The sequence below is a fragment of the Cinclus cinclus genome, chromosome 1 (genome assembly GCF_963662255.1).
Source record: "Cinclus cinclus chromosome 1, bCinCin1.1, whole genome shotgun sequence".
In the NCBI taxonomy this organism is placed as follows: domain Eukaryota; kingdom Metazoa; phylum Chordata; class Aves; order Passeriformes; family Cinclidae; genus Cinclus; species Cinclus cinclus.
The window spans coordinates 91,597,722-91,623,024 of record NC_085046.1 but is presented as its reverse complement, the minus strand read 5'-3'; the positions used below and the strand labels follow the sequence as shown (position 1 = coordinate 91,623,024).

General features: G+C 39.8%; 1 protein-coding gene across 1 annotated transcript in view; it reads left to right on the top strand.

Annotated features, from left to right (window-relative positions):
• AHRR (aryl hydrocarbon receptor repressor) overlaps positions 1 to 25,303 on the top strand; it is a 63,184-nt gene that overhangs the window by 17,747 nt on the left and 20,134 nt on the right. Inside the window, exon 3 of the mRNA XM_062500458.1 lies at positions 19,037 to 19,137. Coding sequence (XP_062356442.1) covers positions 19,037 to 19,137 — 101 coding nt within the window. The remainder of the gene's footprint in view (positions 1 to 19,036; positions 19,138 to 25,303) is intronic.

Sequence of the window (25,303 nt, the reverse complement as noted above, 5' to 3'; positions counted from 1 at the left end):
TTGTGTCTTTTTCATTTTATTAGAAAGAAAATCACATGGGACTAACACAGATGTTTCTCTATCCAATGTAACAGTAACATATTAGTCAGTGCTCTGAAAGTTCCCCACCATGAAATGAAATGCAATGAGGCACAGCAGGTTTCCCTTAATAAGTGCAGTTTTAAATTTTGCACTTTTTGGTGCAATATTGTAGATAATAGAACTGAAAAATTTTCTAAAATCTTGACATCAAGTAGAAGCAGAATGCACATCATCAAACTTAGATGCTTAGTAAGAGAAGTTACAAGTGGACTTTAAAACTTCTTTTAAAGAAGCTCATCATTAGTTTTGTCAAAGTTTGATGCTATACAAGAGTCTTGCCAAAGTACGTATCACACGAACGTACCATGTCCCTAAAATTCTATTGAAATCCCCCCAATGCGTTCCCTCTTTATATCTGCATGGAATATATCAAGTTGAAGGTACATAGGAAGTAAATATTTGTTATAGTAAGTAAATGTCCACTATTCCCATTAACCTCTGAACCTGCAATATGAATTGGCTACTTACATATTTGGAACAGCGGAAAGAAGTTAAGAGGACAAGCAAAGATCAGATCTAAATCAAAACACAACATATTTTAAGTTTTTTTGTTTTGTTTTTTTTTTCTAGTCCACTGACAACTTCATAACCGCTTTTATGCAATACAAATGGTATACCTGCAAAACACGTCACCTTATATTAAACTCATGTATTCCCCTGACTACTTCAATATCTGTGCAGGAAATGCTATCTTCTGCGTGTTGGTATTATGTTATATATCAGTGTCAGTGAAAACCTATCAGAAACCCTCTATATTTTTTTTTCCAAATAATTTATTAAACTGATGTTGTGCCATCAAATGGCCCCTACAAGCCTTGTGTGGGAAAATGGCACAATAAATAATGCTTCATTAAAATCTTTCTTGAGAGGATAAATAATTCAGCCTTTAAAATGTATCTTGAGCTGGTGAATATAAGGAATTATGTGGAGAATATTCTGATATGCTATTGTAAGGACCACAACAGTACACAGAGAAAAATTAAATTGTATTTCTTCTTTCCATGCTTTTTCTGCACTGCATCTACACTGCAGCATATAGGAAAAGGCTGTGCATCTCACAGCCAGTAATAAGAGGAAATTAGCAATGTTTGAAATTACTTTTATAATTCTTAAAGGTGCAGTCATGCCAGGGGCAGAATGCACTCAAATTACAACGGGTTCAAGAGGTTTTTTAATGTTTTCAGCACTTCTTCAGGACCACCAGAACTGTATTAAACCCTAGCAATGTAGTCCTGTATGTCCCCCTAAGGGAAGAGCCCTTTCTTCTGAGCCAAACATACTCAGTAACATGTCAGAGAGTCTGAAGGTATTGTACATTGCAACACACATTCTTCCTTTTTATTGATGCTAGCAATAACTTTGGAAATATTTAATAACTCTGGCAGTAAGTGCTGTATCATTTCAGGACAGTGATGAACCCTACATTTGTTGCTGCCAACTTATGGTTAGAAAAACAGAGACAGCGTCAGTTAGAAGGTTACTTTGCCATCATACTTTAGAATTATCATGGTAGCAGCTGATAGTATCTTTAAAACCAGTAGGGTTTTAAAGGGCTGAGATTGTCACCAGTGTCAGCATGAGCTGAGAGGAGAGGTCAGTTTCTGGGCAGAAGATGTGTCTCTTGCAGCAACACTTAGTGCAGGGGCACTGAGTTCCAAGAGGTCATTTGGAAAAGAGGTATTTATTTATCTTGTCTTTATCTAGTCAAGTCAAGTCAAGTCAAGTCACAGTCCCCACACAGGGGTCAGCTTGCTTACTTTAGATATTGTAGCCTCAGCAGGTATTCTGTCTTCTGACTCTCTGAAGATAAATTTCAGCTAGTGTGGTTTCTCCAGCCAGAGAAAAGCTGCTAACTACAGTGTTGTGACTCTTCATCACTCTCTTGCCAAATGCCAATACAACAGCATGTGAAAAACATTTTGGGGAAGACTTTTAAGCTGTATATTCCTGTGCCCTGAGCTGCCTGTATTGGAGACTGGGAAATGTAACAGAAAAATTCCAAGAAAAGAGGACATTGAGAAACTTAATCTCCTTTCCACTGAGGCAATTTGCCAGGAAAGACCTACTGTAGGCAAAATTTGGCCTAAAAGCCTATTCTCAGAAAACAACAAGTTTGTTTGGGGAAGAAACATAAAGACAACTGGTCATGTCCTTAATTCCTTATTATGCTTTGCTTAACCTTGGCATTAGTAGAGTAATACAAGCCAGGCTTTCAAAATCTGCCCCAGTGTTTAAAAAAACACATTGCCTGAAGTTAAATGTATTTTTCAGAGTCATAGCAAAAAATGCCCCTGGAGGGGTTGAAACTGGGAGGTGTGAGGTCACACCATCAGCACACCAATAATTTGGCTGGACAATGTTTTGTGAGTATTAAATTGGGGACGAACTAGCCATATAATAGCCAGATTAGCAGTGGTGGAGTCTGCTAAAGGGAATGAACACTCAAAAATTAGATCTTTGTGGAGATAATGGGATGCATATGAACAATTTGGGGGATTTTATCAGTATACTTTCATGCTAAGTTTTAATTAAATCTGCTAGTTTTCTTTTTTCTTTTTATTTTTGGTGTTTAGTGTGGTGTCTTCCCTTCCACCTCTTTTTCTCTAGCAGTCTTTTTAGTGACAATCCACCTAACTTTGTAAAATTTGGGGTTTTTTTTTGCATCTTCATCTTCTGTAGATTTTTCTTGTTTTCTCCATATAGATTTTTTCCCTTGTCTTTTCCAGTCTTTGCTACAATATTGTCCCTTTTTTTCTAATATTCCTTGCTCTGCTCCTGGAAACTTTTGGTTACGTCTGCTGTCTGCCATTCTGGAACTGGATCTCCATCTCTCCTCTCCAGTAATAGACTGACTTTGTTGGGAAAGCAATGATCTCCTTTTTCTTTTTTCCAGAAGTCGTTGCTCTTGTCTCCTATTGGGCGAAAGCAGGACAGGGCAAACCTCTTTTCCATTCTCCTCCATGAGGGCCTTTTGCCCTAAGAAATCTGGGTGTGGTGAGCTCAGATAGCCTGCTGATGCTTTCATTGCATGGGCCACAGGGAGGGGATGTACCTTTCATTCCCTCCCTACAAAGAGCCCTACCACAGCGTCAAGATGATGAGAATCACTGAAGCAGAGAGATGAGCCTTAGGGCGGGAAGGGGGGAATAAATAATGGCTTGTTGTCAACCCTCCCTTCTGCATTAGGCTGCCAGATGATTGCTTATTCCTTGCTCCCACCCACACGCTTCATGCCACCACCAGCATTTTTGGTCCTTTGTGGCTGAGGTTTTGGGCTAGTCAGCTGATGAGTCAGCTCCTGTAACCAGTGCTTTTCCAGCTCCCCATGGCAGGGATAGCTTGGGTGGAAGAGTTTCAGCCAGCACTATCTGGGTGGAAGGGTTTCAGCCAGCACTATCTGGATGGAAGATGGGGGTTGCTTGGGCATGTTAATTGATTTATTTAGAATTTCACCATTCTGCAAATAAAGAGCAGGTTTCTAGGGGTGTGCAATTCATCTCCTCTTGTTCTCTTTACATATGCTCTGATGCAGGAAGTTTTGAAGCTACACCCTGTATACCATCTGTTAGTACAGGAGTGCTGAGTGAATGGGAAATTCAAACTTTGAATAGGTCAGGAAATCCAAAGTTTTGTTCTCACAGCAATTAACTACATGTTGGTCTCAGATGGCACTGCAGCTCATCGGGTTAATGTACGAAACGAATCTTGCGCCACAGCTGGGCTTCCACGCCACAGCTGAACTTGGCATTGGGACTGAGTGGGAGAGGAGAGGATCAGAGCTTCGAAATACCTTTGTGCCTCCTCAATGCTGGGCAGGCCTGGACCTCTTTAGTGCTTCCCAGGGGTCAGAACACCCTCCGGGACTGGCGCATGCAGCCTCTCGCAGCTCATGTCAACTGGGGAACATCTGGCCAATGGAAAATACATCAGGCAGAAGAATGTTCCAGCTTCCCCGCTCCCAGCCTGCCCCATCCTGCCTTGACTCCATCAACTCCCGGCTCTGTTGCCGTGGCTGGAGCACAATCATTAGGTACCCCAGCTCCTTCTCTCATCCTCCATCCTTGGGCAAAGGCTGTGCTGTGCCGTGCCAGGCTGTATGAACCACCACATGTAGAAGTCTCAGTCACAGCTAGTGACTAAACAACTAAACAATTAGTTTAGTTAGCTGCATTATTTTCTGTCCTTCTCAGTCTGCCTCGTACAAGCATATTTCCAGGCATCTCTCAGTGGTTCTGACCAAGCTAGACCTTAATTTGCATTGCAGTAGCAAAACACTCTTTTCCTCCTCTTCGAGACAAAATCTGGCCATTTTCAAGTATGTACAGTATGTTGGGGCAGAAGGGAGAGGGTGAGGGTAGAAGCAATTTTTAATTTTGTGTGTGAATATACTTGCTGTAATTTTTATAATCGAGTTATTCAGAAAGCCTTAGGTTTGAGGCTAACCACTGTAATTTGTCACAGTACTTAAATCTATTTCTAATGAAAAAATACCTCTTAGTAGCTATTTAAAGTCAATTTATGAATTAAAAGTGATTTATGGTACACTAATCTGAAATAGTTTGATTTTGGATTATTAGTTGGGGTATCTATCCAATAGAGTTGGGACTCTGTTATATTTCTCTGGATAATTTTTGGATTTAATAAACTTCACAAAAGGACTAAAAAAAATAACATATAGGTGTATTTGCAGCTAATCTAAATTACTGGATTCATATTCTCTTATATACATAGGTGATGTACAGACCTTTCAACTATCAGGTGCAAGATATTAGGAGCCATGGAGGGAGTGAGGAAAGTTTGCAGTTATTATTTGGAAATTGGCATATGAGAAGTCATTGTTTATCCTGATTTCACTATACTAAATTACTAATTCTTCCACTAGAATTGCAGATCCAGTGGGATTTAGACACATGTATTAGCTGCCTGCTTGCATCTCCTTGGAAAATGGAGCAACTGACCATGCTGTCTTTGAGTAGGAGAGATCATATTCTGGAAAAAATATTAGAGGTACTCTGCTTTCATATAATATGGGTATATAAAAAGACTCTCAGAAAGGCAAGGCTTCTTAGGTACCAGCTCTGCAGCCAGACTGGCATGCAGAACAAAGCTGAGCAGCAGTATTTCAGCAGCTGTTTACCCTCAAATGCCCATATATAAACTCATTTCTGCAGTTAGCAATGATTTCTTTGCCAACTGCCTCCAGAAGAACAGTGTAATTTGTTTGTATAGGTAAGGTTGTCCAACAGCATTCTCATATATCTCTTTCCATAGCCAGAAAGGAAAAATTGTCATATTAAATACTTGCATCAGTATCCAGTGCTGTTTTGCTCTAGATAAACTTCTTGTGCTTTAGCCAAAGTTCATAAACGGGGACAAAAGCTGTTTAGGCAAGAGTTGATCATGTATATTTTTAATTTCCATGGGAAGTTGTTGCAGTCATAAGTGAATGGTCACAAATCAGTAACACAAAACTAAACATAACATCTTCAGAAGTCTCGGAGCTCTTTGAAAGTGTGACCTATCTTCAAAAATGCCTGCAAATTTGTCTGCACTGGTACTGTTACCTTTGAGGTCACTCTGAAGGCTGTCAATATCCTCCCTTTATACACTGGTGTCTCCATCTCATCACCTCCACCAACATTTTGACTGAGTTGAGAAGCTGCAGCTCAGCACCTGAGGTTAAGCCTGTCTCTATGATGTGAGTGCACTGAGCTCTGACAGTGAGGTGCACCAGCAGTACAGTCACAATTCTCTGTCCAGCTTCCAACCTAATTCCTCTCCATAAATATAGGCTCAACTTGGAGCAGAGATAAGGCAAATTTTGGGGTGTCATTAATTTTATATCAAAGCTGGGTTGGGACATCATCTTTTGTGTCAGTGAAAAACTGCAGTGCAGATGGGAGAAGACCTCTTCCACTTCTGGGTGAAGATACACATCAAGGTCAAGTCTAAAGTGTAAAAAGCCCTCATTTTGTGTGAAGCCAAGGGTACTTAACAGCCTGTGGGTGCATCTCCAGAATCCCTGAAACTGTCTGTAGCATGTATGGGCACACCTCAACAAGCTTTCACCTGTTTAATGTGTCTAATAATAGCAATGAACTTGCAGGACAGTGTACAAACTGCATCCCACACTGTGAGTCCTCAACAGGCTTAGTGCTGTGCCCTCATTCCTATTGTTACTTTATTTAAGCTGGATTATAAAACTGGTTTGGGCAAGCCTGTTTGTGCTACCATTAAATGAAATGTGTCTGCACACTAATCCTCACAAAATATCAATGAGCAATATAGCCAGCACAATTTTTTAAATTGTAGGCTTCAAAGTAATTTAACAGCTTTTGAAAACTTTATTTCAGGTAATTAGTGCAAATAATTACTGATGAAACAACAACGGTTGCTTTCATAGCGTTAACTGCTTGCGAAAATAGGCCAAGCTCCCCCTTCATTGGATAGAGTTGACTTACCATAAGAGGAAAAAATATTTTAAACTTTTTTTCTTTAAATTCCCCACTGCCTCTTATCACCCAAGGTCATTCCAGCTACCACCTGCAAGGCATGTCCATACAACAGATCACTATATTGGTCATTTGTGGGATACTTGACAAAAATAAAGTTGACTTTTCTGACCTAGGAACAAGCTCTGACTAGAACTTGTTGTACTTTCACAGTATTCCTTCAGAATCAATTCATAAGCCTGTTTCCTGGTTTACTATTTCTGTGTAGGTGTGTTTCTAAGAGTGCAGCAGGGCAATATTTAATTCAGGGCAGTAGTATTTGTTGTTTATTGAATTTAATATTTGTTTGACTGTTTACTGTGACTTTTAAATATCTTAATTAGCATAATTCACAGTAGCACCTGTTTGGTGAACATGGGCCTTTAAGACAATAAGAAGAAACAGGCTAACTAAATATTTGCAAAAGGTGCTAGTATCGTTTAAAAGAATTGTAGAGCTATTTAGCTTCAGCTTTAATTCTACTCAGGCAGCATCATCCCATCCAGATAAAACTTGAAACTATATGTTTCTTCCCTGATCAAACTGAAATAAAGTAGTCCCATGACAAGTCTGGGGGAAGCCCATATGATAATTATGTGTGTGCCTTGTATCTGTGAGGGCTGAAAGGATGAGCTGCCTCTTTAAAAAGCTTACGTGAACCTGTATTGTTGTAGTAAGCTCTGGTAGGCGAGGGCTTGCGTGACTGCAGCAGACTCGTTTGTGACCTCAGAAAAGTGGTTATGAAAGTGATCTCTTGATCAGAGGAATAGAGCTCTGCTGCCTGCCAGACCAGCAAAGCAGAAATGAGCCTCCTCCCTGCAAATCTGCCCCGGCAGGAGAAAAAGCGTTCCTCTTTTGGATGCAGTGTAATGATTCCTCTGAAAAATTCTTGGGCTCAGAACAAAGTGTGCTCTAGAGTATACATGGCCTCCAGTTAAATTTCAAATTTTTTAAAAACGTGCAAGTTCATCTTTGCTTTTTGTGTTTTGCAGTTTTCACTTTTTACCTTAAACCTATTTTCCTTAGTGCAGAGCTAGTAAGTCTTGTTTCAGTGGTTATTGGACTGACTCTGGCAGTAAGCCACAGTGTCTACCCAATGGAGAGCATATTGTAACTGGTGAAAACGCAATAGAAACTAATGTTTATGTCACATGAGGAGTATAAAACAGATCTGATCAATCAGTAGGTAAAAAAAACAGTTTTTCATCCGGAGACCTGAGATAGACTAAGAAGCACTAGAAGTAATTTATATATCATAGTTCTTAAACACACTATTCACCTGGCATTGATCACTCAGTGAAAACTACAATTAGCTATTACTGCCTAGAAAGTTGAAGCCATAATCCTATATGTTTAATGAATGAGATACAAGATTCTTGTCCTTATCCCGAAAGGAATATTTGTTATTTCTTTGGTAGCTTGCCCTGAGTCAAGGCAACGAGCACCTTTGTAGGAGTCAGACTTGCCTGTTCAAGTCAATGACACATACAGAAGAGTTGAAACTGGAGAAAAGGTTATATTTTATAAGCTAGGACTTTGTTTCTGAAATACAGAACATTGTTTTTCCTTATCTTCAAACAGGACAAGACTGATAAGAACTCTCTGCCTGCCTTGTAATTTTATCGCTATATCTAAGTAGTCTCTGTTTTTAAAAATTGTGAAGCAAATCAAAGCAGGGAGAAAATTTATTGTCCTACAGCATTTAAATATTACCTTTCCTTCCTTTAAAAAGACAGAATATTTCATTATGCTGAGTAAATTCGAAGGTGCTAATTCTGGCTGTTAACCAAGGGACTGTGGCACTTCTAAGAAACTCAATTTCTCTGCTGCTGAATGGGAGAGAAAATGTAAGCCCACTACTGGTCTGTTTAGGGTCTTTAGCAACAGCTTTGGATCTTTCTCTGAGTACAGACCATGGCTGTCAGGAAAGGCAAAGCAAAACCTTTGTGAGGAAGTGAAAAATAAAGGTTATTGTAGTAATTGAATACTTTGTGTGCACGCATTTTCTACTTCTGCAGAAGGTTCCTGTTCTGCAAAAGAATTTATTTTTGGACAACCATAGTGTCTTCTCTGCAAGCCCTCTGTCTTATGAGGGATTCCAGTTGGGAACAACCTCCATCTGTTTGGGTAGCTTTGCAGGACTAGTTTTTAAATACATACATTAAAATATTAATGTGGATAAAACACATTTAAGAGATCTGGAGATTGTAATATTATCAATTTAGGCTTCTGGCAGTTCAGTTTCTGACTTCTGTTGTCAGATGGTTCTTAATTTTGATCTTTTAGGTAAGATTGTCATGCTACTGTTTTTTTTCATCATTCCAAAAGGTTCTGGAATGGAGCTCAGTGTTTTAAAATTACCCTGGAAATTGATTCTGAAATAATTTATAAAAACTTTTAGATAATGTCCCTGATGTTTCACTTGCCCTTATCTTGTCCCATCACATGTTTTTACTTCCTGAAGTAGAAAATCCAAAGCTTAAGGACCCCCTCTCAGGCATATTTTTCCCACAGCACATTAGGTGAGGTAACTTCTCAAGGCTTTGTGCAATCAATGCCATCGTGGCAGCCTCCACAGGCAGCAGAAAAGGCCAAGCAGAGCAGCTCTGCCTTAGAAAGAGAGTACTGTATTCTGTGGGGCGTGTGTTTGTCTCTTGTTGTGCAGCAGTGTGCTGTGATATCCAGCTGATTTAAAGGTGGAGATTCCCATTTTATCTCTGTCAAGCGTGTTTGCTTCCTTAAAGTACACTGGAAAGCAAATCTGTCTTTGGCTTTAATACTGGACACAGTAAGGCTGCTATCTAAAGCAGATATTAAAGAATTGTTCTTATGATATTCCTGACCCTATAACTGTTGGATCCAGATTTGGTTTTCTGGGTAACACATGCACATCCTGTGCACTAAGGTCTCAGTGTGAACATTTTAGATGCAGTGTTTATTTCATCTTAAAGGTTTCCTTTATCCTCTCCAGATCATGTGCATTGGCTATTTTTAAATAGTCTCTTGGATGATATACTGGTCTACTGAAACATGCTCTTTCACCTCTCTTCTAAGAGATACTGACTTAAATTCCTCTTGGAAGCAGCAGGTGTGAATCTAGCCTGTGTCTTTCCATGCAGAATGATGCAACGAAAATTATAAAGGCACAAGAAATTGAGGAATGGAAGATCAGGAGATAGTCTGTTTGAATCATAGTCCTGGAAAAGAGGTTATCAAATCCAAAAAGGCTAGCAAAGATCATGTAAATCTCACATAAGTCAGTCATTGACAGGTTGCTTCAATCAAAAAGGGGAGAAATTCTTTCTTATGTGTTTTCCTAGTTGCATTTATTTTCATGCTTGATCTTTGATTTGAGTTTGTCCTTCAGTGATTGATTAGTAAATGTTCTAAACTATAGATCTAAACTGGAGAGGGTAAAATGATGTGCATCTTCTGTAGCCAATAGAGACTAAAAATGTTCTGATTTTCTCAAGGTAAATCTCTTATCAAGACTTCATTGCATTTCTGCTGTAAGATCCAATTCTTACAATCACCTTTCCAAAAGTGGAAAAGATTTCAGTAGACTTCAACTGCTTACTTACGAACACACAGACCTTTCCTCTTAGTTGTCTTTTCAGTAAAAATGGATTTTGGTCTCATTACTTACGTTTCTGAAAAATATTTCAGACTCAAGGTTATTTCAATATGCTCTTTATCACTAAAGAATGTTTTTTGTTCTTTTTGGATGCAATGATTAGTCACAAGCTGCTCTTTCATCATATTAAATTTAGCCACATACAGGCTTTCTCATAAGGTTCTGATTTTTCTTATTGTCACTTCTGTGATATACTTTGTTTCACGTCACAGATGCTGCTGTTGTGCATCTGTTGTTTATTTGCTGTCTGCAACAAATTTTTTGGACAAGGCCACGGCATTGCAGTGAGAATATAACAACTTTAGAGATGCACTGCTGTGTCACACCAGTGGTCCATCTAGTCTGGTTGTCTCATCTTCAAAATTGCTGTCTTTTATCTACTTTAAAGCATTCTTGTGCTGGTGTTACAGGGCACTTCACAGTCCTCATATTGTGGGGTTGGGCAAACTGCAGTTCTGCATTCAGTTTGTCCATTGCCCTTATAATTATATATTATTTTCATCAGGAGAATCAATCCAGGAAAAAAAGGTTTAATGACAATGAAAAAGTATGAGCCATATCAAAAGAGGACAACATTCTTGGGCCATGGAGAGAGAAAATGCTGGAAATGCAGAGGATATAGAGAACACATTGTTAAAAATATATCTGGACAAGGGAATAGATCAGCACCTATTCAGACAGGAAGTCATTATGAAGGCTGTTTTGAAGAACAGGGAAACTCTTCAAGTATTTTTAATTGGTCATGTGCTCCATACATCCTAGATTCAATGTGTCCTGATGTGCTGTTCTTCCTCTGAATATATATATATATATAAAATGATCAGTGGGATTTGCTGAGATCCCACTCAAGCAATCAGGATGTAAGAGGTCAGAACACACTGCAGTACACTTAAGGCTAATTGTGGGCCAGTTTGGTGAAGTCACGAATGAAAATATGAAACTACATTCATTGTACATTCTGAGGTCCTTAACTCTGGAACGAACCAATGTTGAGCAGACTTTCTAATTACAGAATAGTTCTATGAAAGTATATTTTTATTCTGTGCTGGATATCATGATACTGATTAACGGACATGTAATTAAAAAACTTAAAGGTGGAAGGAAGAAGTGTTGGAGTCATTTTTTTGTGAGTGATGTGGATATTGATTTGAAACTGGAATAAGTAGTCTGCAGATTTCTTACTCAAGGTTGCTGATAACTCAGGCTTGCAATCAATTTTGTAGGTTGAGAGAATAACCCATTTTTACTTACCTTTTATGTGTTTATTCAGAAGGGTGTGCAAGCAAATACCCAGACAAGTGAACGTATTACAGCTTAATTAAAGAATGGAATAGTACACAGATAAAATTAAGGCCCCAGGACTGAACCTATAAATCAATAAGTTTCCGTGATCAAATCATCATATTTAATGTAGTAGAAAATAAAATGGGATTGTGAAGACAAACAGGAAGACTGTTTCTAGGAGTAAGTCCTATATCTTGGGATAATTTCAGAGGACTGCATGTCTTCAGCATTCATGTAGCCAATATAGTCTACCAGACCAACTGATAGCTCAAATATTTACTCACAGTGATGCAAACAGATCTCTAAACTATCTCTTTGCCAAGGCACAATGTGGGGCTGTCTGTTGGGGAGATCATCTGTTGAGTCATATGAAGAGAGAAAGGTTGCAACAGTAAGCTACAGAGAAGAAATGTGTTTTCTAGACAAGTTCTTTTGAGTCTGTTGTTTGTATAGTTAGCACACAATTTGTTTCACGTGGAGCTTCTCTTTGGATCTGTGATCCCTCAGAAATTATGAGACAGGGGACATGTTATAGCCCCAGACTACATTTAAGCTCGACATATAAGTGTGGTTTCTTACGAGATAAAGATAGAACAAACCAGCAAATAAACAGAAGAAGAGTTAATAACTTGTTTTGTGTATTCTCCATATACAGACACTTTTTATAAAAGCCACTTCAATATTCTCAGTATGTCTTAAAATTATTCTACACATTTACAAACCAAGAACTGTGGAAACAGGAAGTGTCCATCCAGAATTTACTCTAATGCTCATTCACCTAAAACGTTAAGCAACTCCTTATCTTACAAAATGAATCCTGTTTGTAATTAAATAATGAAAGTTTTCCTGAAGGGAATGAGAAATGTCCATTACTCAATAATGAATACTCGAGAATGAATAATGAATAATGAATAATGAATACTCAAAAGCTAAGGAACCTGCCTAAGTGAAGTTAGCTCTGTTCTGATCAGGCTGAGGTAGACCAAATGAACTTTGAAGATCCCTTCCAGCCTACAACTTCCCAGGTTTTTGTGATTCCCTATCCTGACTCAGTTAACAGACCTGGGTTCCCCACAGGTGAACCACTTTCCTAAAGCTTTGCAGAACTCCATGCACTGCATCACAACTGAACATTCACAGGCAATTCTTTTCAGCTTCTCAGCTTGCCTCATGTAAACTCTATTTCCCAAAGGCACACAGACTTCTTTTTCACACACAAGAAAAAAAATGCCCTAACTCAGTCACCTCTGTAAGAAGTCCTCAGTTTGTGTTTCTTCTTTCACCTGCACTTGGACAATGATGCTGCCTTTTTGCTGGGCTACCTACCCTGGCATCACATCAGGTCCATCCCAAGGACTCTGTCGATCATGAATTCCAGCCCCAAACTGATTCTGTTCCGAACACAGCCTTGCTTGACTGTTAGATCAAGAGGGAAAAGATAATACTGATGGGTTTCAGAGGGCAGAGTGAAGAAGATGGTGGATTTTTTCTGGGAACTGGAGGAAAGCACACCAGAACTTCCCCAAGGCAAGAGGCTCATTCTTCTCCCCTTTTTGCCTGCTGGAAACCCTGTCTGAGGGTTTTTCCATCCTTAATATATTGTCAGATCAGCACTAAATTTTCTAATGAGCCAGATCTCTCAGAGCTGATGTTCGTAGAAAAAGTATAGGAATGCAAGCTTTCCCCCTCTTTTCTCTGTACGTCTGTAGAAATAATTACCATGTGTACTTTTACACACACACAGACACCACTGGCAGCTTGGATCACTGTTTTAGAAAGTTTATCTGATCTGCAGTAATTTCTAAAAACGCAAAACCCTCCAGTGGAACATAGCAGGTAAAAAAAACGAGCGTATTGATGGTTGCTCCAGCAGAGTATTTTACTGTTTTCGCAGGGATTTGACTTCGGGGAAACACTCTTCACCCTTCTCGCAGCGGGCTCTCTCCCTTCTCCCTGCTGCACGAGAGTCGTTTTCCTGATCCTTTACCCTAAGCTCCTTTGCTGCATTTTTTTTTTTTCCAGGCAACTTCCAGATATCTGATACAGTCCATAATGAGGAATTAGGTTCCATTACACGAAGGCTTAACCTTCTCGAAAAGCATTCAGCGCTTGCCAGGAGTCATCAATATTTAACAGCTGTTGTTATTATGAAATACTTCATAGGGTAGCGCGGCCCGTCTGCTCGCACGCAAGGGTTTGAACGGCGGCCAGGCCCTGTCAGAGCCGCCGGGAGATTGACAGGCGGCCGGCCTTGCGTGACAGCGGGGCCGGGGTTACTCAGCACTCTGCCTCCTCCGCGGCGGGCACTTCTCCTCCCCCTCGCCTGCCTGCCTTCAAAAGGGCTCCTCTGGACGCGGTGAGACACGGGCTGGGGGCGCAGGGGGGGCGAGCTGGACCCGCCAGCCCCGGGGAGAGGAGAAGAGAGGAGATGAGAGCGGAGGAGAGCGGCCAGGCCGTGGCATGGCTTTGATGCCCCTCTCGCGCCGGGGGAGAAATGGATGAAGCTGGCTGGGGAAGGGAACGGTGGTTCTGGAAGGAAGAAAGAGCGGATGGGATCTGGAAAGCCAAAGGGTTCGGTCTGTACCTTAAATAAATGTCATGCTGTACTCGAGAGACTTCAAAGGGAAGTCAGATTTCAAAGCATCTCTTAAGAAGAAGCAGACTGAGAAAACCGCTAAGTTGGGAGGAAAAGCTCTGCATTGCTGCTAGCGTGATTTCATCTGGCGTTCTGGTAGCCTCCGCAACAGGACCAAGCACCATACAGCTTTTATTCAGCTCTTATGCATTTTGGTGCTGATTTCTTTCCCAAAACATTTGTGCTACCTGTGTGTTGTGGCCTTTCAGACTGCAAACGTCCCTTCCATGCTGTTTGGCAATGTATAACAACTGTTGTGTGCTGTATTTTTTAATTTCAGTGTTCATCTAATGACCCCCATCCTAATTGTCACTCGGTGTTCCCTGTAGCACAGCCAGAGGAAACAGACCATTTCAGTTCACGGCTCTAGGTTTGTTAAGCAGAATTGCTCATACTGAGTGTTTCCGAGTCAATTTGTTTTGTTTTCTCAGTATTCAGAGTAACACGCATAGCTGATTCTTCCTGCAGCTAGAAGATCCAGGAAGAGAGACCCTGCTCTCACTTCCTTTCGAGTAACACTTACCAAACCTAAGATTTGCATGCTTAAAGCAGTGCCTCCAAACATGCATTCTGGATTTGGGCACTTTCACCCACCTGTTTTAAGAAAATATTTATCTCCTGGGCATCAATGGAGAGAAACAGTAGTCCTTGTAGTAGGCCTTGGAACTGATTCAGCAGCCTGGATCTGCAGAAGAACCCATGGCCCCCTTCCTACACCCCAGATGGACCCACGCAAGGTGTTCAGTTCAGAAGCAGCATCCCTTCACTGCTCATTTCTTGCCTGCTCTGCTGCTTGATGCAGGCACCTGGGGCAGCTGGGGTACAGTTTGCCCCATGTTAGTCTGTTACACAGCCTAATGTAGCAGCTTATTTTGCTAATTACTTTCTGAAGAATGAAGGTTGTGCTTGTGCAGGATGAGGTACAGAAATGCTCTGGAGAATGCAATCCCATGGGTTTAAGAACTACGGTTTTATGAGACTCCTGAAATCTCCACCCCCTTTGAACTAAAGAGTATCCTGCATTGAATAAATGTTCTGTTATTTCTGGGGGAAAGGGAATGGCTGGTTTCATAATGCTTCTATAGATTGTGTTAGGCAGCTTTTCTTTTCTTTACAATGTTCCAGATTTGGTTTTCAAGCCAAGGTGTTTGCAAATGCGGATAGCAAAGCTTGTATCAGAACTGGAGGCTTAAAAGAGGTCTCAGATTTTTACATTGTTCTGGTCAGAGACAGTGCAGCTGTGAAAGGCTCAACTGAGACCGTCCCATACTCATTTAGCCAATCTTATTGTCTTTTCTGTGTACTTTTTTTTCTCCATTAATTAACTGTCAATTCTAACTCAACATTTTTTTTTTTTTGTTTCCACTCCTTTCATGGCTTTCAGATTAGAAATTGAAACAGTATCCTCAGGTCTTTGACCTGTCTTCCAGGAAATTGCATTGGCCATTTTATTTCTTTTTTTTTTTTTTCCTCCCTCTTCTTCTTCTTCCTAGACCCTTTTCCTCTTGCCCTGTGTATTTCCACAGTGTTGTCCTTTGTGGGACCCAGCATTTCCAGGCTTGTTGGCTTTTAATGTTGCATGGGATTGCACCATGCACATTAGATTGCATGACCTTGCAAAACTGTCAGCCCTGGTACATGGATCTCTGGTATTTATCATTCTATGGTATCAATATGCTCATTCATCTTCTTTGGCAGAACAGCTCCATCTTCTGTTTTATTTCATGTTCTGGAAGTGCAGGCTCGATACGTTGTGCTCAGAAACGGTCTCTAGTGTTGCCACTTCCCATCTCTTCAGTTTGCTGGTTTTGAACATGGTAGTGCTGAAACTCTCTTTTTTTTTTTTTTTTTTTTTTTTTTTTCCTTTTTCAACAGCTGGCAGCTTTCATTAGACTGCCTGCAGTATCAGCTTTTCTCTTGCTCCATTCTTGATACATGGGAACTCCAGCAGCCCATTTCTCCCTCAGGTCACTGAGTCATCCTTTGCTGTTTTTTACTTTTCAGCTTTCTGCAATTTGCTCCTCCCTGCCCACCAGAGACAGTACTCCTGCATTCTTCAAGCTCTCATTTATTTTCATCATCGTAGGCTTCACTGGTGCTCCAGAGGGACACCATTTTATGAGATGTCTAAACTTGATCACAGCTGTCTTGGCATCAGGGTCTTTTCTATCAAGCCACCCATCATAACCAATACTTGCGGTCCTGTTCTCTCTCATGATTTTTGGTGGTGACAGGGGTATTGTTAGAGTGTTCTGTTTTCTTTTCCCTGTTTTTCTGCCTGGTCAGATAACATCTTGCAAGTTTCCTTCATCTGCCTGTCATTTCTTGCTTTTCCTCCTCCTCATTTCTTTCAGGATCTGTGTGGTTTTCTGCCTGTCTTGCTCTGCTATCTCCAGGTGACAGGCTATCACCAGCACCTCTCTTCTGAGGTGTCACTGCACTATCAGCCCAGCCGTGGGTGTATTAATTAGTGGTGGATTAATCAAGTATTTCCAGTGTGGGGAGGAAGAAGGAGAGTGAGCAGTGACTGACAGCTCTGCTGCTGCGGGTGCAAGGAGCAAACGTTCCCATCTCAGAGGAGCATTTTCTTCTTGGAGCAATGGTGCTATTTGTCTTTCTTTGGGGGTGCAGTGGGTCTCCTTGCAGTCAGGCCAGTGAGAAGGGCAGGCTATGAAACGGATGTGTGTGGCCTAACATATGGGTAACTCTAACTGGCAAAATAACATTAAAATACTTTCCATTTGGAGATGGAATTTATAGTAGCCAGACGAGTTGCAGAACAAACATTTCTTGTGCTTCTGCTGCTGTGTTTGTATGAGCCTGAAGGCTAACAAGCAGGCAGGGAGCTCTGGCCTGCTCAATTGGGTAAAATAATAGTTTCCATTAACGATGAAGTTCAAATGGATGGAATTTTCACAACACCAAAAGAGCGCATCAAAGAAATAAACCTTCGTTTCCTCTCACCCCTCCCTGTCTGTCCTTTAACCTGAGCAAAGACCGCAAACCACCATGTCAGTAATTACAAAAACATCTTTTCTGAGGAGGGAAGCTCTGGAAGAGGCCATTGGAATAGGAGTTGGGCTTTTAAAAATTGTCGTCACAAGGCATTTAAAAGACATGTGGATGTGGCACTTTGGGGACATGGTTTAGTGGCAGACTTGGCAGTGCTGGGTTAGTGTTTGGACTTGATGATCTTAAGGGACTTTTTCAACCTAAATAAGCCTACAATTCTAGGCCTGCTCTTATAGACAGGCCTAGCAGACTGCCTATCTGACTGGGGGGAAAAGAGCAAGCATTTCCTATTAACTTAAAAGATACACCAAAATGAAAATGCAGATTTAAGAATCTGTATATTCTATTCACACCAGCCTAGCTTACAAGTCTGAAATCCCAAAATTGTTTTGACTGGAAAATATGGGTAGGGATCTGTTTAAAGCAGCTTGGGATTTTCCTGATGTGTTTTCCCATGCCCAGGGGAGGGATTTATTGTATCTAATTATACATTTGAGAAAATTGCTTTGGGGTAATGACCGACATTATCACTTTCAGCAAATATTTACAATGTAAGCTAAAAACCAACAGAAATATTCAGTTGGTGGAGTTCTGAGTTTCCATCGTTTATTGTAAAATGCTGATGTATCCTGCAACTGTCCCTTACTAGGCTGTTAAGTTGATAACAAGCTCTTACATGGGCTCAGGACCTTTAGAGGCTTGCTGTTTCTCTCCTCTTCTTATTGTGGTTTGGGACAAATTATTCCTGCCATCTAAACCCTTTTTTTGGAGGGGGAGGTTTTTTTGGTTGATTGGGTTGTTGTTGGGGTTTTTCAGGTTTTTTTTCTTTTTTTTTTGATGTGGGTTTGGCTTTTTTTTCAGATGGGGTGTTTTTTGTTTTATTAACCACTTCTGGCTGTGACTGTTCCCATTCCCCAGCATCACTGGGATGCTCTTCTCTCTCATTCTCTCTGTGAAAAGGAAGAATCCTATAAAACTGGATCTCTGTTTGGTGCCATGGTATTTGTATGACCCTTCTCTGGAAGGCGGAGTGAAGCTGACTTAATTTTTACTGACCAGGTGATAAAGGCAGATTCCTGCTCTACTCCCTGGATGATGCTGAAGCCCAATAATCATGTGATGCCAGCCTTTTAAAAAAATTCATTATCACAGGAAAAGGGATTGTAGTTCAGTGATTTTTCTGTAGGATATGCTGACAGGAAGAATTTGAGCATTCAGAGATATTTGAGATCAAGCAATGTAAAGGAAAAGCACTCGCCGAGTTTCCCATGAAAGTTTAATCAGGAATACTATTATTAGGAAAAATATATGGAATTTTAACTTGTAATGAGAACTATTCATGAATTTCATGGAGTAAACGACCTGCTAAAAACAAACTTTAAAACACTGTGTAAAAATGAGACAGTTTAAGAACATTCTCTTGTATCGTACAGTCAGGCTGAAACTTGTAGAAATGAACAGGGTAAAGTGAGACCAAAAATAATCTAATGTCAAGGAGGTCAGTGATGAAAATAAGAAACTTATTCACTCCCTTTTCTTCTGAGCTATATAGACATTTCTCTGTGTTTTCATAATACATATTTTTATAAACAAAACAACTTGCTAACTTTCTTTTGTTTCTTTCCTGTGGGTTTTGGTTGTTGCTTTATGTAGAGTAGACTAATGGAAAAAATATGTTCAATAAAAATGTGATAGATACTTCATATAAAAAACATCTGGACTGCAAAATATGGATCTATCTCCAGCACTAGGAGAAAAAAAATTGTCAGTAACTGAGATCCAGACCACAAAGACAGTAACCACCAATTAAATTCAATGCATGTTAAATGTCTAAACAAGAATTTTAGTCATGACCCTAGTAGTTATGATTTCTAAATTGATGATAACTCTTTCCAACAGCCATTCAAGAAAAGCACTTTAAGAAGCAAGTTGGCCAAACAATAAAAGAAGACCATATATCTAACAAGACTGCTGTTCAAGAAGGTGGACTCCTACTAGAAGTGAGTGAAAAAATGCTGGTTTTTTCTGGCTGCAATTTATTCAGTTTGATGATATATTTAGGCTGATGATTTGTGGCATCTTTGAACAAACAGTCTTGGTGGGAATCTTTCAAGAACCACACTTGTGAACACTTCTTGCAAGAGCAAGACTGGCAGTCACGACAGTCACAGTCACTGTCCATTTGGGCAATTGCACCTTGCACCCTTGCTCACATCTTTGAAATTACCAGTGAACTGCAGCAGGCCAGTTCACAGTTCTTCTTCTCTTTCAGGTTTATTTTACTTGGCCCATATTTTGAGGATGTCAACATGAGCTTTCCTGGTTTCTGATCTGAGCTGAGAATATTCTAGGATATTTTAGTTTATCCTGCTTCCTCAAATCTGTGCTCTGCACACACACCGTGTCAGCAAAAGTTATCCCTGCTATGTATTTTTATCCCCTTTAGCTGACTTTATATTGGCAGAACAGCATAAAGGGGCCATGCTGTTACTGAGAATTGGATGCATTAGTTTTAAGGAAGAATTAGTACTGCTGTGAACTACTGAACCAGCTAGAGCCCAGCAGTCCATCCCAGAGACATCTGCATTTCAAACACATGATGTAATAATGCTTTTTATACTCTGAGGTCCTTGGAAATTCCTATGTGATTAAGATTACATATGTACAGTTGTTTTGGATAGGATAATATTCATGGTATAAAAATTGTGTTTTAATGACAGCCCTGAGATGCATGTAAATGTAAATTAAATAGTAGCCTCCAGCAAATAATTGCTGAATACTATTAAATTAAAATACATTTTAGCATGAGACCCAATCCCATAAGTTATTCAAGACTATGGAATGGAAACTGGCACCCTGCTTTCTTTCCTCTTAATATTTCAGAAGATTTTAATTTTAGATTTCAAAGCAAGTAACACAGAGACAGCTGATTAGTTGTTGCTACTGCCAAAACAAGATGTTTGGCTGTCAGGTGCTGTTTTGCAGCCATTTCCATTCTCAATGAATAGGGAATACCGGTTGTACAATAAATGATAAATATGGCGAGTATATAAATTTTAACGAGGGTCTCCCATATTTGGTCTGTGTTTTGTTGTGTGTACATTACATGCCCACAAGTTTTAATCATTAAGCATCCTCAAACAGTACACTGCCGGGACTACATGGTGAGAACACTGGCACACAATTTGAGGCAGGTTACAAGAGACTGCTATTGCAAAATATTCTCTGCTTACTGCAGGGTATGCAGGAGTCACATTCCCTCTGAATACAGAGGAGATATTTTATCCCGGATCATACTTAAAGTGGATCATTAACTGGATGATTAAGTGCATTTTAATATGAATGTACTTGCCAGGCTTCATTTATGGGCACATCTGACCTAGAATAAGAGGGTGAGTTTTCCTTAGGGCTTGTTGGGAATGTTCTCTGAGGACTGAATTTGGCTTGGATCCTCATTTAGTGGTTATGGCACACAAAGAAAAGTGGGTTTTTATGTTGTTCAACCAAATTCACCATGTTGGTTATTAGGAACTGTGGGATTTTAAGTAAATATCACATTTCTGCTTCCTTCCAAGGAGAAGTGAACCGTGGTTGCTGTTCTCTTTGTATTGACTTGTGAATCTGACCACTTTATTTGCTCTCAAAACTTATTTTTCAGCTGTTGAAAGCCACTTTCCGTGTCACGACACCACCTTGCACTGTGCAACCTCTCTTAGATGCTTTGTATAATACCAGCCAGAATAATCTGAATCACCAAAATATGTGTGAATAATACTGTTCCTGAGTACAATGTTAATGGGAGATCAAGAATAATTACTTTTATTTTTTTCCTAGTAGGTATAGTGACTCTGCATTATGTATGGAGAGAAATATGGGATAACAAGAACCTAATTACTGGTAAATAGTGTATCTGGGACTCTTCAGTCTTGGAACAATGCAATATTTCCCCTTTCAGCTTGAAAGAAAACAATGGAATTAGGCTGTCTTCAAAATATGTTTAAAATGTTTTTTATTTCTAAAGGCTTCTGCCACAACATGTGTTTTTTATTTTAAGATTTTATGGAGATTTTTTACAGCTATAATCAAATAGCTTTCATCAGCAATAACGGAATAAACAATGATACCAGTTTATCAAAGACTTTTTAGTGGAGCACAGCAGGTATCTAAATAAATAATTTCTTTTGGTGCTTTAAGATAATTTCTTCTGAATAAGAGAGCTTTGCTTGCCATCTTTGTTTTCCTTTGAAGGGAAGACAGACAAGGCTATAAGACCCAAAGTCTAATTTTATTAAGGGTTTTTTTTTAAAGTATGTCCCATTCTTGAAATCTTTACCGTCCTCTGAGACTTCACATTCCAACAGTTTGAGTGCAGTAAAGATTTTCAACTTTGCACTTTCAAAATACTTTCCAAGACAGGTGGTTTTGCAACCCTTGTGCCCCATGCCTTCAGGCAGGAAAGGGCCACATTCAGTATCTAAAGCCTGTAAGTGAATACTTAAGGAACACTGGGCCAAACCCATAACCAGAAAAAGGGGAAAATAAGTTGTATTGGCAGTCAACAAATCCAGATAGAGTTTATGGGGTGATGGGGTGGAGAAACACTATAAAATGGTGACTTGGAGAAATAATGAATCACTGGTGGGTATCTAGGCAATAGCCTTGATTGCAGGATTCATCTCATGGCTGTTAGCCACCTCCTGCTCTTCCCCCCAGCTATACTGTGCTCGTAATCTGAAGTCCAGACTCAGAGTCTACACTATGGTGCAGGTAATTGCCCATCCCAAATGGATGTGTAACTGTCTTGTGGTACACTAGTCACTGATCACTGGAAGAATTAAATGCCTGCTATTAAGAGGGAGGCTCTATATGGATTTGCTTTTTAATGACACATAATCAAGTATCACCCCATCATCACCTCCAGCACTGCTCCTTGGGTAGCCAGCGCTTGTGCACTAAGCAGCACCCTGCTAAAATTGTCACTTGGGCTTTATTGACCACATCACAGTTGCTCCTGCAGTTTTTCTGCTTGTCATGGAAGAATAATTGATGCTCAAATTTCTGTCTCAAACCTTGCTGCTAAGGAGGTGCATTCATGGACTTTCTTTTCTTCTTTGTTATGTCTGTAGGTCTTCTATTATTCTCTTGCAGGCTGAAGCACAGGGTTTAGGGCATCTCTGTCTCCAGATGTAGTGGACATAATTATTTTTGGGTGTGAAAATAGTGTTTTATAACCAATAGTGTTTTAAAATGTCACAATAAATATAAAGAAAAATGGACAATGCAGGCAGCTCCTGAACAGATGCTAGTGGAATAAGTCTGCCTGGTTCTATTGTGCCCCCTTCTCACTGATGAATATTGATAAAGGCCAGACATGGCCTTTTTTGTCATTTCCATTCTCACTGGCAGCTCAGACTCTTTCAGAGAAGATCTATGTTGCTTTTCAGGATTCTCCAAGCCACACTTTTGTACAGTTCAGGATCCATGAGTCTTCTACTCTTAATGCTTCAGTGCACAGGAATAACATTTCTGTGGTCTTGTCTCATGTTTTTCTTTATGGCTGCATTGAAGATGCCAGTCTTAAGACTGTCCTGATACTCCTTCTTCAGTGACACTGTACATTCTGTTTAATACCTTTATCAAGGACCTGGATGAGTAGACTGAGGGCACCCTTAGTCACTCTCACAAGACACAGAGTTGCATGGGAGGTTGGCCTGCTTGAGGGCAGGAACGTTCTGCAGGTGGATCTGGAGAGGCTTACTGCTTATTTAAATTTTTAGACAGACACTGTGGTGCCTGGCACCTTAAATATGTTAAAATCGCACTCATATGGTCCTTTACTTAAAAAATAAATTACTAACACTTTCAAAACCATGAAAGCTAGGCTTGATGTTGCAAACCATTATAATTCTCCACTGATGTTAATAATCCTATCTTCATTACATTAGCTACTTAAACATATAAAGTTGAGTTTTTCAACCTGAGCTTCCATGTTTTGTAGGGATGCTTTTGTTCCACCAATGCATGCAGACAAATTTTGCTGATTTGAGTTGTAAGTAGCAAAACCAGCGAGGAGGCACTTCAGGTTATTTAGCTTCTGAACCAGCAGCATTTGTCCTTGGAATTGGCTGCTGGTGCAAAGCTACACCACAATCAGGTATAGAGGTCCTGTATCACACAGAACCAGCACTTTGTCACCCAGACAAGTTCTTTATAGTCTATTTCTTAATTCCATATCACAGGTTTGGAAATTCTTACTTGATTCTAACTTGGTAGCTCCCACCAAAGTCAACAAGGTCCTTCTTTGACAGCTTTAATACCAGATAGACCCCAAGCCTTCTTAATCAAAACCAATGAAAGTCAGACTTTTAATGCAAGCGAATGATTTAGGATTTGACACAATGTAAGTTTGAAGCATGTTATTTAACATTATGTTGCTACCTTAGAAATTGATGCAAAAAATAATCTTCCTGGGAGTTACTTTGGAGAGGTGAATGTGCCCATTTTGGCACTGAAACATGTATCTCAGTGGCCTCTACTAACAGCTTGAACTAGAGTTCAAGTTTCATTCCGAGGGAGTTGGAAAATGATACATTAGAAAACATCCTATTGGTGCTGTTCTTCACTCTGCATAAGGAAATAACATAGGAAACCCTTTTCCCACTTGGTTTCCTGTCATTTTTTTTAAACTTGTTAGTGTAATTCCACTTCCTCCTTCCAAACTGATTTATGTAATCAGTTCTTGATAAAACTGTGCTCTTGAAAAAGGTACTCCAGTTTGAATTTCAGTCTGAGAGACAGAGATTTTTCCTCTTCCTGTTATTTTTTAATTTAAACTTGAAAAGGCAAATTGCAAGTCCAACAAAGTGCATGGAGATTATATGGATCTGTGACCATGGCACAAACTTCAGGAATCAAAAACTGGTAGAAAGAGACATTTTTGGTTTATTCTGGTCTGGAATTCCTTTTCAGCTTCCTATAGTGCTGACACTCTCCTAGCACAGTCCTTCTAAAGTAAATCCTGATAGATGATCATACAGTGCTTCATTTTCTTAATCTACTGGTTTAAAACCAGACCATCAAAATACAAAATTCTCATAAAAAGCTCATAGTCTTAGTGCTTTTTTTTCCAGTTAATTCAACTTTTTAAAGTTACCCAAACAACGCTTTTGCTTTCCTTTGTTTTCAAGCATGAACCTTCTCTCAGTAATTTAGATGACATGATTTAAGCTGACATTAGTCACTTGGGATGACTTACAGAGAATTTATCCATTAAAAAAACCCATAAATGGAGTTAGGAGTGCTGTTTTATCACATGAGTACATTCACTTTTTTCTTGCCAGGCATAGGCAAAATACAAAGGAACATTTCAGAGGCCCTGGTCCCTTTTTTTTTTTTTTTCTTTCTTTTCAAATAGGCATATTTCTAAAATCCAGACTTGAAATTTGGCATGGCCACAGCTCTGTGCAAAAAGCATCCTTTCTGTTGCCCTTTAAACAAATAACTAATGTTCTTGCTTATTCCTTTCTTATTATTTTTTTTTCCTTCTCCTCTAACAAATTTGGATAGAAAAGCCAGGACCGCTAAATTCCTTTTTTTCTCTCCTCCAGTCCTTAGTGCTACTGTTACAACTGTAGCAATCACGATGATGTCTCAGTGTTGAGGTTTCTGAAATACAGGAGGTGGCACCATCCAGCTTGACAGGGGGACAGAGAAAAACAAAATCACGTTATTCCCTCCCTCCTGATTTTCAGCCTAACTATGAGAAAAGTGATACAAGATGGATTTTGATGGGCAAAACTGTGTGGAAATAATGAACAAAATGGTAACCACAATTGCCAGCACACATAGTGTCTGAGAAGCTTGGCTTTTGCCAGGACTTTTGCAAGAGTTTTATGGAGGGATTTGAAGAGGAAAAATAGGTACTTCTGTAGAAGCTTGTGTGGAGCCTTTTTACGAAAGGGAAAATGCCAGTAAGTGCTTCTTTTCAGATTTTGTGACATGTTGGGCTGATGAGAATTAGTATCTAGCTTCTCCAATGCAAAACTACAGATTATAGTTGAGAGGGAACAAGCTGGGAGTGGATTGGAAAATCAGGGCCAGCAGCCTATGTCTAGTGTGACCAAGCAGGAGGAGCAGGCAGTCAGCACAGGTGTGTGGTGAGGAGAG